This window comes from Brassica napus, chromosome A7 (genome assembly GCF_020379485.1).
Source record: "Brassica napus cultivar Da-Ae chromosome A7, Da-Ae, whole genome shotgun sequence".
Classification (NCBI taxonomy): domain Eukaryota; kingdom Viridiplantae; phylum Streptophyta; class Magnoliopsida; order Brassicales; family Brassicaceae; genus Brassica; species Brassica napus.
In genome coordinates this window covers 16,587,648-16,603,723 of record NC_063440.1, presented here as the reverse complement: position 1 = coordinate 16,603,723, position 16,076 = coordinate 16,587,648, and the positions used below count along the sequence as shown (strand labels likewise).

The 16,076-nt window shown below is 35.3% G+C and overlaps 3 protein-coding genes across 3 annotated transcripts; 1 reads left to right on the top strand and 2 right to left on the bottom strand.

Moving 5' to 3' along the window:
- Window positions 1–1,201: 1,201 nt before the first annotated feature.
- On the bottom strand, window positions 1,202–3,771 carry LOC111203637 (DEAD-box ATP-dependent RNA helicase 38). The gene is made up of 7 exons (XM_022697555.2): window positions 3,382–3,771; window positions 2,951–3,244; window positions 2,647–2,871; window positions 2,470–2,535; window positions 1,833–2,231; window positions 1,628–1,736; window positions 1,202–1,540 (listed from the first exon to the last, which is right to left on the bottom strand). The coding sequence occupies exons 1-7, from the start codon at window positions 3,604–3,606 to the stop codon at window positions 1,383–1,385; spliced, it is 1,476 nt and encodes a 491-aa protein (XP_022553276.2). The 5' UTR covers window positions 3,607–3,771; the 3' UTR covers window positions 1,202–1,382.
- Window positions 3,772–4,430: 659 nt separating this feature from the next.
- Window positions 4,431–5,711, top strand: LOC111203634 (60S ribosomal protein L24-2). The gene is made up of 4 exons (XM_022697551.2): window positions 4,431–4,566; window positions 4,876–5,053; window positions 5,151–5,299; window positions 5,377–5,711. Exons 1-4 carry the CDS (start codon window positions 4,556–4,558, stop codon window positions 5,525–5,527), a joined length of 489 nt encoding a protein of 162 aa, XP_022553272.1. The 5' UTR covers window positions 4,431–4,555; the 3' UTR covers window positions 5,528–5,711.
- Window positions 5,712–6,212: 501 nt separating this feature from the next.
- On the bottom strand, window positions 6,213–10,123 carry LOC111203631 (pyruvate kinase 1, cytosolic). Its single transcript, XM_022697546.2, has 16 exons — window positions 9,907–10,123; window positions 9,719–9,815; window positions 9,448–9,545; window positions 9,207–9,362; window positions 9,036–9,113; window positions 8,803–8,934; window positions 8,638–8,718; window positions 8,447–8,518; window positions 8,275–8,364; window positions 8,048–8,192; window positions 7,811–7,899; window positions 7,588–7,683; window positions 7,416–7,483; window positions 7,219–7,318; window positions 6,844–6,903; window positions 6,213–6,619 (listed from the first exon to the last, which is right to left on the bottom strand). The coding sequence occupies exons 1-16, from the start codon at window positions 9,973–9,975 to the stop codon at window positions 6,467–6,469; spliced, it is 1,584 nt and encodes a 527-aa protein (XP_022553267.2). The 5' UTR covers window positions 9,976–10,123; the 3' UTR covers window positions 6,213–6,466.
- Between the last annotated feature and the right edge of the window lie 5,953 nt (window positions 10,124–16,076).

Sequence of the window (16,076 nt, the reverse complement as noted above, 5' to 3'; positions counted from 1 at the left end):
TTAGACGGTCATGAGTCTCAAGAAGCTGCTCAGACCCAGCTGGTTGAGCAGCTTCTTGAGACTCATGACTTTTGAGAAGCAGCCTTTTTTACCATCTTTCTTTTTCGGGGCTTTTGAGCAGCTCCCTTGTTGACATGATTGGATATTACAATGTGGCATCGTTATTTTTTTTCTTTAATTGGCTCTCAGTCTTCTGGGTCAGTGGTGAGATCTGTTCTGATAGTATATATATCTTGTTTCTAGGGAGATGGTATATAAGCCAGCAGAAAAGAGTCTGGTATGAACCAGTTGGGTCTTAATTCAAAGCTGATGATCTCAAAGTTGGGGGGAGATGTAACAACTGATTGTGGATCACTAATTTGTCATGGTTGCGATTCCAAGTCTCTTTTTGGTTTTGACAAAGATAGCAGTTTCTGCTCTCTCTTGACCAAGTGAAAGTCCAAAAACAATGCAAGTCTTAAAAACTGTTTAATAGTTTTTATGGATAACGACTATTGTTTATTAGTTCTAACAATGTAGCTTCATTGGTTATGTATTGAGATCATTCACTGGTGCTGCTCATTGTCTTTGTGATCAAAGATGAGCTCCGCAGAGAAACATTGCAGTACTCTAGTAAGTTCTCTGTTGTTTGTTCATTGTCATAACGTCGGTTTCATCTAGAAATCTGACATTGTCATGGTCCAATGCAAACAGGAGAGAACTTAGAGAAGGAGCCACAGATAATGGAGCTCAGAAACCAAGTGGGTGTCAATTACCATATATTTATTAGCTTTTTGGGTATACCTTGTGCTACTCTATCTACAGTGCAGAATCATCCGTACGAGTGAGCTTGCAACTGCGCAAGAAAAGCTAAATGAGCTGGAAAAAAGGAAGAGATCCTCAAGCTCTACTCTCCTGGTTCTCTTCTTCATAAACCATAAGGTAAACTCACACAACTGCATTACTTCATCGGTATAGTTTCTTGGTGTCGTGACTTCTAAACGACACCTTTTGCGTGCTCCGCAGAGGCTATGAATCAGGTGGATGAAGAATGTGAAGCATTACAAGAGAAGTTCCTAGAGAAGGAGATTGATACATCACCATTTGTGCATAAATACAAGAACCTGCGTACCACTTACCATAAACGAGCATTGAATCACCTTTCTGCTAAAACCTCAACCATGTGTTGAAAACTAAGAAAAGCAGCTTTTGGACACTGAACTGAATTCATAACCAAAGTCTTTTTCTTTTGTATGTCTCGACTCTCATCCGATGTTGTAAAATAAATAACTTACAACAACAATTTCATAAAAAGACAAAAACAAAAAGAACAAAAAGCCAAAGTCTTTTTAAGATGTTTTTTCTCAAACAACAACTCGTGTCTTCTTCATCCGTGTGTTTCTTTACTCATCAAGCAGGCCAGCTTCTTTGAGTGCGCTCTTGTACTCTTCCTCTGAATTCCAAGACTTTATCTCTTTAACCTGTGCTTCAAAGTAGCGCTCTATCTTCTCCATGACCTCTATCTCCCTCTTATCATCTAGGAGGAGGTTGAATACAGCTCCTGCGATACAAATGCTCCTCCGTTAATAAATGGACAAGAACCAATGCTTAGCTCACATAATATTAAAAAGGAAGAATCAACGCTCACCTTTACGACCAAACCGGCCAGCTCTTCCAACTCTGTGAAGGTAAACCTCATAATCTGGCTCACCGGTGTCATACTTAGTAGGCAGATTATAATTGACAACCAAATTCACCTGCAAGTTTATGCATAAACCGAGCAAGAAGGCATTAACTAAGAAGCATTTTGCAGAAGAAATAGACAGGGTGGGTCAAAAGGACTGATATTTTACCCGCTGTTGGTCAAAACCTCTTGCAAGAACATCGGTTGCAATGAGGACTTGAGTTAGGCAGTCTTTGAACTCCTTCACTATCTTATCTCTGTCCTCTTGGGTCATATTACCATGAACACTGGTGACATCATACCCCATATCCGCAAGAGCTTTGTGCACTTTGCCTGCTGACACCTTAGTTTTCACGAATATTATGGTCTGGCCAATGTCTCCGAGCTCCATAATCTGATCCTTGATGACTTCAATCTTGTTCTGCTCCCTTGGGCAAACCACCTTATACTGCTTTACTGAGTCCAACTTCAGATCCTCTCTTTTTACAAACAGTTGGTTCGGGTCCTTGACTGTCCTCTGAACAAAATCTTTGACTGTTTCGTTAAAAGTTGCCGAGAACAGAAGAACCTGTAAGAGAACGAAAATAAAAAGGTCAAGAAAGAACACAAACACGTAATCAGTTTTAGCACAACAAAGTAAAAGCATAAGATTCATGCCTTATTAACATAAGGGTCTCTAAACAATGGAGAAAACACATAGCTGAGCTGATTCTATTCACTAGAAATCAAAGTAGATATGGCCACTAGAAATCAGTAGTCATCCTACTTATAATTCAAGACTAAATCAGACAAAAGTTTTAACATACCTGGTACTTTGGATTAACTCTCTCAATGTCCTTCATTATCCTCAAGGAATCATCCCTAAAGCCATCCTGCAACAACAACGAATTGAAACTTCAACTATCAACATACGAAGGGAAAATATGAAGACAACATACATAAACTGATAAATTAACAAAGGCCAATAAATACAAAGAGCATACCGTAGCAAGCATATGGTCAGCCTCATCAAAAACGAGAATCTTCAGATGATTAAGACCCAGCTTCTTAAACGCTATCCACTTCTTAAGCGTCCCAGGGGTGCCAATCACAACTTGCGCTGAAACATGTGCTCTTCTTGCAGAGGTTACACCATGATTCGACTCAGGGACAGCTAGCTCCGCAGTGATCCCAGTAAACTTCCCCATCTTCTGAAGAACTTCCAAATTCTGCCATTCAATTCAACACTCTGTCAATCCATTTTCTCAAGTCAACAATCAAACACTCTCAGACCAAAAGTAAACAAACCTGGATAGCTAGTTCTCGGGTGGGACAGATGCAAAGAGCTTGAGGCTCCCTCAGACTGGGGTCAACACGGCTAAGCATCCCAAGAACGAAACAGGTGGTCTTGCCAGATCCGTTATGCGCCTGAGCAATGAGGTGCTTGTGAGGCGGTGTGATTATCATAGGCAAACTGATGGCTTGGATCTTGCTGGGCTTCTCGAACTTCATCTCAACGTATAAGCCTTTCATCAACTCAGGTGACAAGTTCAAATCTTCAAACCTACTCGCTGATGTGTATGGTGTCTCACCGGAAGTAACCTAAACCAAAATCAAAATCATCAAAGAACTGATTTTTGAATCAAACCCATCAATAAAAACCTAAACTTTATCAGTAAAACTCAGATCTAAGCTCAATTGACAAGACTCGCGATTCACTAAGTAGAAAGAAGTAATACCGCTTTGATGCTTGAGTCTTCGGGTTCGTCAAGCACAGATTCCTCCTTGATACTCAAGGAATTGAGCTCCGAAACTGCGTTAGCTTCCTCTTCGTCGTCATCCTCAACATCGCCCCACTTTGTCTTCTCCGTTGCCGTGGGCTCTGTTTTCTCGGCGGGGATTGGTGCTTCCGCGGAGGATGAAGATGCTTCAGTGGTGGAGACTTTCTCTACAGTATCCGCCATTGTAGGCTGCGAATCAGAGAGGAAGAAGATGAAGAGAAACTCTGTTGATCTATCTATCGATCGATCGATCAATCAATATGTATTATATTTTTACTCGGCTGCTTTAGTTTCAAGCTACGGGGAAAGGATAACCGACTTTAGCCATTTTACAATTCGGTTTTTTCGATTTCGGTTTACTGTCTCGTTTTTTCCCTTTTTCATTTTATTTTTTGTTGACTACTGTTTCCTTTTCTTCTAGATAGCCGATTTACTCTTTTCGATTACCAAAATTATTTTTCTAAATGAATATTAAATTTTATTCATCAAAAAAACTTTGTTACACGTATACTTTTTAGTTATATCCCACTTTTTATACTTCTACTTTTCTTCACTGCAACATGTTCGAAACTACGCTAGTTAGGTGGTAATCATGGATCTATTGAATTATCAAAAAATTGGAGACTAATCGGGACTAGTTTTTAATAGGATTTAGTATATGTATACTATGTTTATGTAACAAATCTGATAATAAAAGTTTTATACATACTTATATATACAAATATACGAGACAAATGAACATCGAAGCATCATGATTTAGTGGTTTGAGATGGAAATATTACTCTAGGAGGTAGCGGGTTTGATTTCCCTGATATTTATCTTTACCATCTTTTTTTATTAGTGCGAATATTAAAAAAAAAAAAATTCATTAGGGGGGAAGGGGGAGGGTGTATTGATTTAAGGATTTTAGTAGATTTTGGAGTGTTTTAATTTTGGTGGCATCTAAGTGAATTGAATTAAGGATCATGTATGGGCCGATAACATAATGGGCCATAAGTGTGGGCTACAGAAATTAAATATATAAACGAAAATGGGTTTGCACTCACGTTGTAGCCTCCTCCTATATAAAGAAATCTACTGATTAGGGTTTCGGGTAGCAGTGTGGAAAGGAGCAAGAAGAGGAGCAGCAACCATGGTTCTCAAGTAATCAATCTCTCTCTGCTGATCTGATTATGCATGTTGTTCATCTTACACTTATTTCAATGGGTTTCTGTAAGAGAATGAGATTATGTTATGCTGTAACTGGATCTTGTTCTGCTGTCTTTTTCTCTGTTCTGTAATGATTTATTATGGAAGTATGAAACTCATCGCCTGCATGTATTAGTGGTCTCTGTTTGGTATTAGATGATTCATTTCTATCTTGTTAGAGTCATTTGTTTCAACCCCAGTGAACTTTGAACTTGTTAATCTTAGTTGCTATGTCTCACTCTTTGGCCGTCTTTGTGACGTCAGGACGGAGCTTTGTCGTTTCAGTGGCCACAAGATTTACCCAGGAAGAGGAATCAGATTTATCCGATCTGACTCTCAGGTGTTCTTGTTCATCAACTCTAAGTGCAAGCATTACTTTCATAATAAGCTGAAGCCTTCCAAGCTTGCATGGACTACCATGTACAGAAAGCAGCACAAGAAGGTAAATAAAACTCAAATAGTTTTGTTTTTTTGTTTTTGTAAGGGCCTGCGTTGGATTATGATAATGACCCTGTTTGAAAATTATGGATCTTTTGTAGGATGCAGCTCAAGAGGCTGTGAAGAAGAGGAGACGTGCTACCAAGAAGCCGTACTCGAGGTCCATTGTTGGTGCTACCTTGGAAGTGATTCAGAAGAAGAGAGCTGAGAAGCCTGAAGTTCGTGATGCAGCCAGAGAAGCTGCTCTTCGGTCAGTTTCTCATTCTCATTCAAATGGAACAATTGTTTGATTTCTAAAAACTGATTTGACTTGTGATGATTTTACAGTGATATCAAGGAGAGAATCAAGAAGACTAAAGATGAGAAGAAGGCAAAGAAGGCTGAATTTGCTTCAAAGCAACAGAAGATTCAGGCTAAGATCCCCAAGGCTGCTGCCAAGGGAGGTCCCAAGCTGGGAGGTGGTGGTGGCAAACGCTGAATAGCTTTAAACCATATCTTCTCACTTTTGTGTGTTTTCGGCTAGTGGCTATTTCTTGATGTTAATTTCAGATTTTTCTGCAGAACGTAAACCTTTTTTTATTGGCTATTGTCTTATTACTTTTTCCAACTCTTATTATCTCAGACTCGAGGATTTTGGTGTCAATGAACTTCATTTCACTACTCTTTTCAGTCTCCAAATTTTGAAAACAATGATCATGATCCGTTCTTCATTGTTTTTCTAGTATATCCACCACAATTCCAAGCCCAAACCATCCTTTAAGAAACAACAGCATTTTCATATTGGCTGATAAAAGCACTTGTTGGTAACATCAGCATCAAACACTTGCACCATCCTTCTCGCATGGTGTTTCGGTCACTTAGGCTAATTAAATGAAGATTAGGCAATAACTTGTTGGTATCTATAATAAGTGGAATCTTTGTGGCGAGCTAAGCTAAGCACATGTCTCATGTTCTATGGCGTAAGGCGCCTTACGTCAATTCAAATGCTTTCTTTCCCACATAAAGTTCAACTGGTTTTGTTTTTGATCACTTAGACTAACCATTTCGCAGGTCTAGATGATTAACCATGAAGGTTGGGCAAGAACGCTCATTATCTGTATTCACTATTAATGAAAAGGCAGAGCCACAGACTAAGAGAGATGATATTACAATAACGATCGACATAGGCATGTTTTGTAACATCAAAAATATAATGATGTTACAGTTTATTGAATAATTTGCTAGACATTGTATACTCTTTAAACATGGCTTTAAATCTGAAGGCAACCCAAATGTATACCGAAAGGAAAAAGAAGGGAATCATTTAGAGACATCAAATCTCAAAAACCAAAAGTCCCCGTAGATAAAAATATACTCACTCCGGCACAGTCTCGAAGTAAGAAAAATATAGCAATTGTTTTCTTCTTCCATTTTTGTGTTAATCCTCTAGCTCGATGATCTTCACCACAGAAGCATCACCAACTTTCTGACACACCACTACTCTGTCATGCGATTTGATCACTCCTGCTTGCTTTCCATGGTCTAGTGCAACCTTGAGGACTGACTCGTTCGTCGCACTTGTTGATTCCGCCTGCAACAACAACATCTTAGTTTTTTTTACATTTCTTAGAACTTGAACCCAAAAAGTTCCAACTAAAACTCTTTATACGTCTTGTTTGAGCCTCTAAGACGGGTCATTTGGTTCAACCAGCATATAAAAGCCCAAGGTTAAGCACAATCCATAGCAAGAATAAGCAACAATCGGTGTCTTTAACACTGTTTGTTGCAAAAGAAAAGAAGATAAACAAGACTTACTGGGTGACGAGGATCAGCGAGCATGGGGAAAAGGCCTCTGACAATAAGTGACTGCCTCGCCTGATATGAATCACACGGTTAGTAACCTTCAACTATAACATGCCTTTCATATATGTGAGACTACAGTATAACAAGAAACAACCCTAGAATTCTGATATTACAAAGTAAACAATCACAGTCAACCATTGATACAACACATTTGAGGAGGCTCTTTTATTGAACCGTGTCCAAGATTGATGACAAGGTGCAAGTAAGAAAAAGAAGTCCAAAAGCAATAACTATGTATACCATGTCGCTTTGAAAACTAGCAACTTTTTTTATAGAAATGACATGGCTGTGCTTTATAAACTTGAGAGACTAGGTGGGTAACAATACCTCAAAGGCTCCACTAAAGCTCCATTTCAGCTGATTTGTCTTAACCCGGGGAATGACAACAGAAATAACGGGCATTGTTGGCCTGTATTTGGCAATTAACCTGCATGGAGATCAAAGTAATAGCAATTCATTAGACAAAAAATGAATTGAATAAACAAAACGAAAAAACAGCTGAAGGCAAAACCAGTGCTACGAACCTTGCTGCTCTTCCAGAAGAGGTGAAGCATATAATGACAGATGCCTTAACCTTGATTGCTGCCCGTACCTGATCAAGCGTGTATTAAGTTAGATCAGAAAATGTGATGGAAATTTATGTCTTTAAACCAGACAATATAATATTTCTTACAGAAACACAGAAGACAAACTTACAGCTGAAGAAGCAATGGATTCCAAGTGAGACATCGGTTCTCCTACATACTTGACAGTCTTCTTGAAGTACAAGTCCTGATTGAAAACCTTTTCTGCCTATGAACGGGTTAAAAAAACTGAGTAAGAACAAAACTACTTAGAAATCTTGATTCAAGATGGTTGCAAGATGCATGGGATTTAAGGATGCAAGGAACGAAATGAAGTTAAGATGCTTAAAGCCTACCTCAGCACAGATTCTACCGACAGTGGATATTGTCTCAACAGGGTATAAACCGCGAAGGGTCTCAGCACCAAGAAGAATTGCATCACTTCCTGCAGGAAGTAAGATAAGAAGAAGATATCACGACTAGAGCTATGATCCATAAATAGGTTTTCCCACCACCATTTCAATAACACCTACCAAACCAAGTAGGTTCTGCTATAAAATTTAAGAGGTACCACAAAAGAAGGACTCACATACCATCTAGAACAGCATTAGCAACATCTGTTGCCTCTGCACGAGTTGGTCGCAAGTTGTCAGTCATACTATCAACGACACGGGTAAGAACGGCTGGTTTTCCAGCCATGTTGCACTTGTAAAGAGCCGCCTTTTGAAACAAAAACACCTGCACATGAATCCACCAAGGTATTATAAAGACTGTAAAGTCTGTTGCCGGAAAACCAATTTGAATGAACAAACCAACACACCTTTTCCGGGGGTAGATCAATACCCAAATTCCCACGAGAAAGAATAATTCCATCAGCTTCTTGTAGAATCTCATCAAAGTGGTTAAGTCCCTATTTTAAATACAATATCAGCATCTTTCTCCTTACCGGAGGAAAAGTTAGTAAGAAGCAATAATCATTGCATTGCACTTACCTCTACATTCTCAATCTTGGCAAATATTTGTGTTTGAGAGAGGTCACCCAACTTCTTAAGCATTTCGCGGGTCTGTGTTATGAAACAACAATTGGTTATTGTTCAAAGAAGAACAAAAGAAGCTCGGAGCTAACAGTGCATACACAAAGAACTACGATAAAACATCTGAAGGCTGTCATAAAAATACAGACCTGGCGAACATCCTCCGCATGACGACAATAAGACAAAGAGAGAAAATCGATTTTATTCTGAACTCCCCATGTGCTTATAACCTAGTTGACAACCAAATGAAAACAAGATGGTCAGACACTCGAATGTGTGGCAACAAGGAACAAAAGCAATCGCTAGAATCATACCTCCTTATCTTTCTCCGTAAGAGTTGGCAGATCGATGTGAACTTGAGAGGCGTGCAGAGTGAAGAGAGAACCAGCAAGAGTAGCAGCATTCCTTGACAGGCAAATGACATCATCTCCTTTAACTTCATCAACCTGCAGGTTCATTCGGTAGGTTAGTCTTACAACACATAAATTCAATCTTCTTAAGAGACTTCAACATAGATAAACCACTAAAGCTCCATCTGTAAGCTTACCTCGAGCCAAACTGAAGTTGTTTCACTACCAGTGAATAGGTATTGCCCAACAAAGATAGTGTCTCCCTTCTTCACTGCCTGAAAACATCACAGGAGGGATATACATAAGTAAACACGCTAAAGCATTGATTAGATACATATACTATCATCTCATTCAAGTAGAGAACGAACCTTGGCAAGCCCATTAAAGTTAATCGGAAGGACTTCAGAAGACGCTTCTCGATCTTGACTGGGTGTCAAAGTAACAAGTCCATCGGCTTTAAGAGTAATAGCTTTCCCAGACTTGTTGATAACTTGCAGCTCAGGTCCCACAGTATCAAGCATAACCTAAAGAACCAAAACAAACACTCTCTCAAACTAAAAACTCATGCATATGCAAAAAACATCAAACCAAAAGAAAAGAACAACATACAGCACAAAGCTTCTTAGTGCTCTTCACAGCAATTTTCAGATTATCCAGCGTCTCCTGGTGATACTCAGCATCTCCCCAAGAGAAATCAAATCGAGCCACTGCCCCCATAGCAAAAAAAAAATTAATATGTGTAGATCATCATTAGTTACTAAAATTATACATATATATAAATCATTTCCAATAGTTTCAAGCCTCTTCTTAAAATCTCAGGATCGGACCGGTATAGTGAGAAAACACAAGCAAACCGGAGAAAAGAAGGTCAGTAGTGTACCGGACATCCCGGATTTGAGGCAACCGGAGAGAGTCTCGACGGATCGGGATTTGGGACCGAGAGTCCCGACGATCTTAGTCAATGCTGGGAAGAAGCTCTGTCAACAATACATCGAAAGAGATCAGTGATGCTTTACAAACCAAATCATCAGATCGATGAAGAGAGAGAGAGAGAGAGAGAGAGCTTACAGATTTGGATGGCTCGAGGATTGATGCCATCCTGATCGGTTCCTCGAGAAGGAGATGACTCGAATGCATCTTTGAGGTGAGAGAGGAGAGAGGAGAGATCTCAGATCTTCGGCGGCGAACAGAGTGAGAGAATTCGATCGGAGAGGAGATGCTTTTTATGCGAATGGGATTTGACCGTCGAATATTCGTTAATAACTAACGAAATGATATCACGCAATGGAAGTATATATATATATAAAGAAAAGAAACATGTCGTGGCTCTTTTTTTTTCTTTTTTTTTTAATCCAAAGGTTCTCACTTTTTGTGAATTATGCCCGTAGTTTTTATTTTAGAAACCGTTAACACGAGTTAGATAGCTAGCACGACGTCGTTTCATCTATTGGAGTGAAGTTTGGATTCTAAGACATACGATCTAATCTTCTAGATTGTGTTTTATTTTTCTGTCTCTTGTGATGAGGAGCATCAAAACTGCGTTCTAGTTGGTCAAATTCCAACAAATATTCCTCACGTTCTAGAATAATCCATCAAATATACCTTTTAGTTTTGGCATCGTCGGGTGTTGTAATGGGCCCATACAGGCTGACTACTACACAAACACAAGTCTTGGTCAGCATTCATAGGCCGTGTGAACTGCAGCATGGGTTGACCCCAGAGATTTATATTCGACCCGAAACCGAGAGACTTCAAAGGACAATATTTTGAGTCATTACCGTTCGGGTCGGGTTGGCGTGTCCAGCTTTTCCTATGATGTTTCAGGTTTTGCCTCTGCCTGTTGGGTCCATGGTGAGGTCGTTCGATTGGGCACATGGGCTTAAATGCTAAAGAAATGGATGTGCCAGAAAGGATTGGTATTAAATTGAAGTAATGTTCCTTTGTAAGCGATTCTTTTTTTTTTTTTTGTTATATGCAGGTACCGTTCGATCATCAAACCAATCCAATATATACTTCAAAATCGATATGACATAGTGTAGTGGTGAAGTCGACCACAACTGGCGTTATTTTGTCTTTTTGCTGGAGTATATAGCATAAAGCTATTGGTGCATCTACGCATACGTAGCAAACAATGACTCTACGTATGTACGCAAACGTGGCTTACAATTAGCGACCAACCCAACGTCCTTTCCAAAAGTCAGGACTCTTGGGTCTCTCCAATCTCCACAAACCACCAAATTATGAAAGCAGTTGAAATACACAAACAATTTAAATGGTTAAATATATACACATAAAATCAAGTTAAACTGTTTATGTCGGAGATTTTACAAGTTTTGGTAATATTTATGATCAAATCCTCTTGTGCCAAGACTAAGAACCGATAATGTAACTGCATGTAGCTTCTGTAAGTACAAATAATCACTAAATAATTATTATCATTTACTTTATATTGTAAAAAGTAAAATATCATATAAATTTTATGTTTTCTTTTTAATAAAAAATTAGTATTTTATAAAATATAGAAATTATTAACATAAGCTGGATAAGATTAAAATGCATATTAGATTTGAAATAAACACTCAAAACATAAAATAAATATATTCTTTTGTTATGTGCTTTTCATAATTAATAGTTCAGAATTTTTAATGTAATATTTTATACAATAAGTACATAAAAGTATAATATTTTTAAATGGATAAATATAAATGTAAATAAAATTTATAAACATAAAATTAGAAAAATTTAACAAACATAATATCTAAATGTGATAAAATAATTATTTATCAATTATAAATATTAAAAATATAAAAATTATTAAAACTGAAAACATCAAATAATATATAATATTACTTTTGGTGTAATATTTGGTGTTATGGTTGGAGATGATAAAAAATATGATACTAAAACACTAAATTTAATGTAATTTTAGCACTACATTCCGTGTCATGGTTAGAGATACCCTTATATTTAATTTCTGAAACCTATCTTCGAAATTGTAATTTACCATGATTTATGAGATAAAAATGTCAATTTTTCTTGTAACTTCAACAAATAAGCGATTAGGTTGGTACTTATCGATCAAATAAATGGTCAAACACACAAAAAAGCCAGCATAAAGTACATATAACTCGAAACAAACATACAGGAATAAAACGCTTCCGACTGTTCATAAATGATTAAGACGTGTTATTCCATTACAAAACCGATGATACATAGAATCTGAAAATTCGCAAATATGACAAAAACACAAAAGAAAAAAAAAAGGAAAGTCGTATGTTTTTAATAGATAAAAAAAATTGATGAAATTTTTTTTTTTGATGAAAGTAATAGAGAAAGTTTAATCTCTCAAAATCTTACTAAATCTAATATATTCTTTTTTTGTTAGATACTCTTAAGACTAATAGTTAAAATCAAAAATACCCCACTTAATCCAACTAATCACATGATTTCTCTCTTATTTTCCTTTCAACTTCTACGCTTATTTCTTCTCTTTCCCGACCACCTTTGAATTGAATCAAGACAATATTCGAAATTGAAAATGAGTTAGTCAGGTATAATAAAATTAAATGGAAAGATAATGAAGATTGTGTTCGTTTAAAAATAAAATATGTATATTTATTTATTAAAAAATATTAAACAAACTATCTTATATATTAAAACAGAAGTCACAACCTTGATTCATGTGTGATTTTTTTAAAAATGGACCTAATGAACCTATTCATAGAAATTCATACTATATTTTAATTCAGACTAATAATAAATATAATTTTTAAAATATTTTAATCGTAGTATCTTTTGATATCTTTTCATTTTAAATATAAATATATTTATTTTAAAATTCTAACAAATCTGTTTAAAAAGATTTTTACAAGATCTTCATTTTTGAAATTATATTTAAATATTTTCACTAATTTCAAAATTAGTTTAAAATATTATTATACATTAATATATTCAGTTATATAAAATGAAAAATAAAAAAATCTATAATATTTTAGTTATTATATAATCATAATCAATCATATTAAATTAAAATTATTATATTGATCTGAATATAATAAAATTGTATTAAATTTATATATTTATATATTTTATTTTCGTAATTATAAAATATTTATGTTCAAAAATAAAATCTAATATGTTGGTAAGATGGGTTAACATTATCAAACTATATAATACATGTATACAAATTAACATGTATTTCTTTAAAGTTAATAATATAAAATCTTTGTAACTACTTTAATCATAATATATTTTTATTTTAAATATAATATATATTTATATATTATATTTTAAAAATTCTAATAAATCTGTGTAATATTTAAATAATAACTTAATGTATTTTAAGTTATCGTTTAGAAATGAAAATAAATAAATTATATCCTATTTTATCTACTTTTATAGTCATGATCATGTTAAAATATAATTATTATACTAAAATAAATATGATAAAATTATATTCAATTGATAAATTTATAAATTTTATTTTCATAAATATAAACTATTTATTTAAAATATAATATGATGATAGAACGACTTAAAATTAACAAACTATATAATACATGTCTAAAAATTAACATATCTTACACTTTTATATATACAATAATAAATTATCTAAAATGAATAAGCATAAAAATATTGGTAAAAAAAAATCCAGTTTTGAAATACGGGTCAGAATTTAGCATAAATTAAATACAAAATATTTTTTAAATATATTTTCTCATGAATCCCCTATATTAATTTGGTTAATAACTAAATGCAAATACAATAAAATAAATATATAATAAGAAGTAGCAAATACGTAAGGTTTAAACAATTAATTAATTATAACATGTAAATTATAAAAATATTGTATTTGAAATAGTTATATAAATATTTAAGTATATGATTAATATTAAAAATATATACCACTTATGTTCTAAAACAATAATTTATGTATAGAAAAGTAAAAACAAACACCCGTGCGGTTGCACGGGTCAAAATCTAGTTTTATATTAAAACAGTTTAGAAAATTATTACATGAGATTCACTTATAAACCGGATATGCTAATTGGGTGGGTTATTTAAATTTTTGTTTGTTTAAATTTGTAATTTTGGTTTTATAATTATATATAAATTAAATTACGACTTTATATTTGTGATCATTTTTATCCATATCTAAATTAGCATATCCATATGTTTAATAAAATCCAAAATATTATTATTTTATAGTTGTAATTTGTTTAGTTGTAAATTTGGACTGCTTTAGATGATCGATGATGTGATATCATATAGAGACCCATAACTATAATCTTTTTTTTTCTATAACTAATTATCTAACTATTCTCACATGTGTATATCATTAGAATGAAGGTTTGGGATAGACATAAGAACATAATGTTCTAAGATTTTTTAACGCAAATTAATTATGCTATTACAAATTATGGAAACATTATAAAAAGATTCCCACACCTGACAATTCTACATGTCTTGTGATTATTTATGCTTGATTGTATCACTTGAACCGTTTTATGAGATCCATATCTTATAAAATCTAATTTTGACGGTACTCCTTGCATCATATTGAATATCTCATGAAAGCATTTTGTCCTTTGATCTGCATAATTCAAATTCTCTATAGGACTTGAAATCCAAATCTCGATTCTGCACTACCAAGGCAAAAAGTTTTAAAACAAGGTAGCATAATGGTTTTCTTTTGTGAACAAATGAGTCATAAATTTCAAGAGACCCGCATAGGCATGAGGCCCCGAATTTCTTTCTTTATTTCTTTCTTGCCTAGCTTTGATGGAGTTGCGGGTTTCTTTGTCAATGAAACGGAAGATGGTATTGGCTTGAGTGAAATACTGTTGTGAAGGATGTTGTTGCACTGCTTCCATATATGTACACATATATAAGAAATAAACTCAAAGGAATCCAACAAAATATATACATATCGATCTAAATACGAATTACATCCAACATATACTCTATAACACATTCTACTAAAAATGTATTCTGATTTGCTAGCAGTATCTCAGTAGACCTCTACAATCATTTGCAAAAAGGCTTTTCAGTTGTGTTTTAATTCGGAACAAATTTTCTTTGTTGATGTGATGAAAGCCTGCTTGTGTTCTCTTTGTTGGGTTTTTTTTTGTTCAAACCAAACTTTCATTAAAACTTTTACACAGTTTAACTCCACCAATGGAAGATACATCAAAGCTACTAAGAGCCACACAAACTGAAACATTGATTAAACAGATGACAGACTGACAATACACCTCATTAACAAAAGACCATAAAAAATCGAACTACAATCTTCATAACCTTCATGAATAAAAGCATAAGGTGTAACTTGAGAAGTTACAAACACTGCAACGTATGCAGAGGAGAGCATCAGCCATAGCAACGCTTGAACATCCACTTCACTCCATATAGGAGGAAATATTGGGAAAAAAGAACAGCTTCACGAAGGAAGCTACCGGGTAATGAAAATCCGCCACACTCATATTCAACTGGAGAAGCCAAATAGTGAGTTTCCTTTCAAACTGCCACCAATAAAGAAAACACAGACTCACAGCACCAAAAACCAGACTAAACACCATAGAGTGACTGCATACTGCAGTAAATCGCACGAAAGCGACAGAAAACCCACGAGCTGGCACAACGTCATAAGTTCATAACCAAATGAACCAAAGGTCACGGGAACATTGTAATTCAAGACCATAATCCATATATTCGGTGACACCTAGAAAATAATCATCTCATACAAACCTACATGAGAACAAACTGAGATTGAAGAGTAGAGAGGAACCAAAGTGAATGGGGGAGGAAGGAACACACTGCATACTGCAGGATACAAATCCTTAGAGAAAAATCTTGTGTCATCAGTGGTCACATAGGGAACACCATCCCTGGTCAAAGACGCCGGAGTCGGTAACGGGAATCAATCTGGAATTTGAGAACGCTGTTTATGAAACAGGGTGAAGGGTGTGTCGGAAAGTACAAGAAACACAAGATTGGTGAGTGCGGGAGGATCGGGTGGTTCTGGCGGTTCCAGCAGAGAGAGAGAGAAAGCTTCAACAGGCATGAGAGGAGAAGGGTGTTCTCTTTGTTGGTTCAAGTATGCAATCTACATCACAGTTCGTCTTTCTTACTCATATCCACACAATTGTCTTTGTGTAAGTAACAAGACCATGACACAAAATAGGTTAACAAAAGATGAAGCAAATATATCCAAAAATATCAAAAACAAATACCAGAAA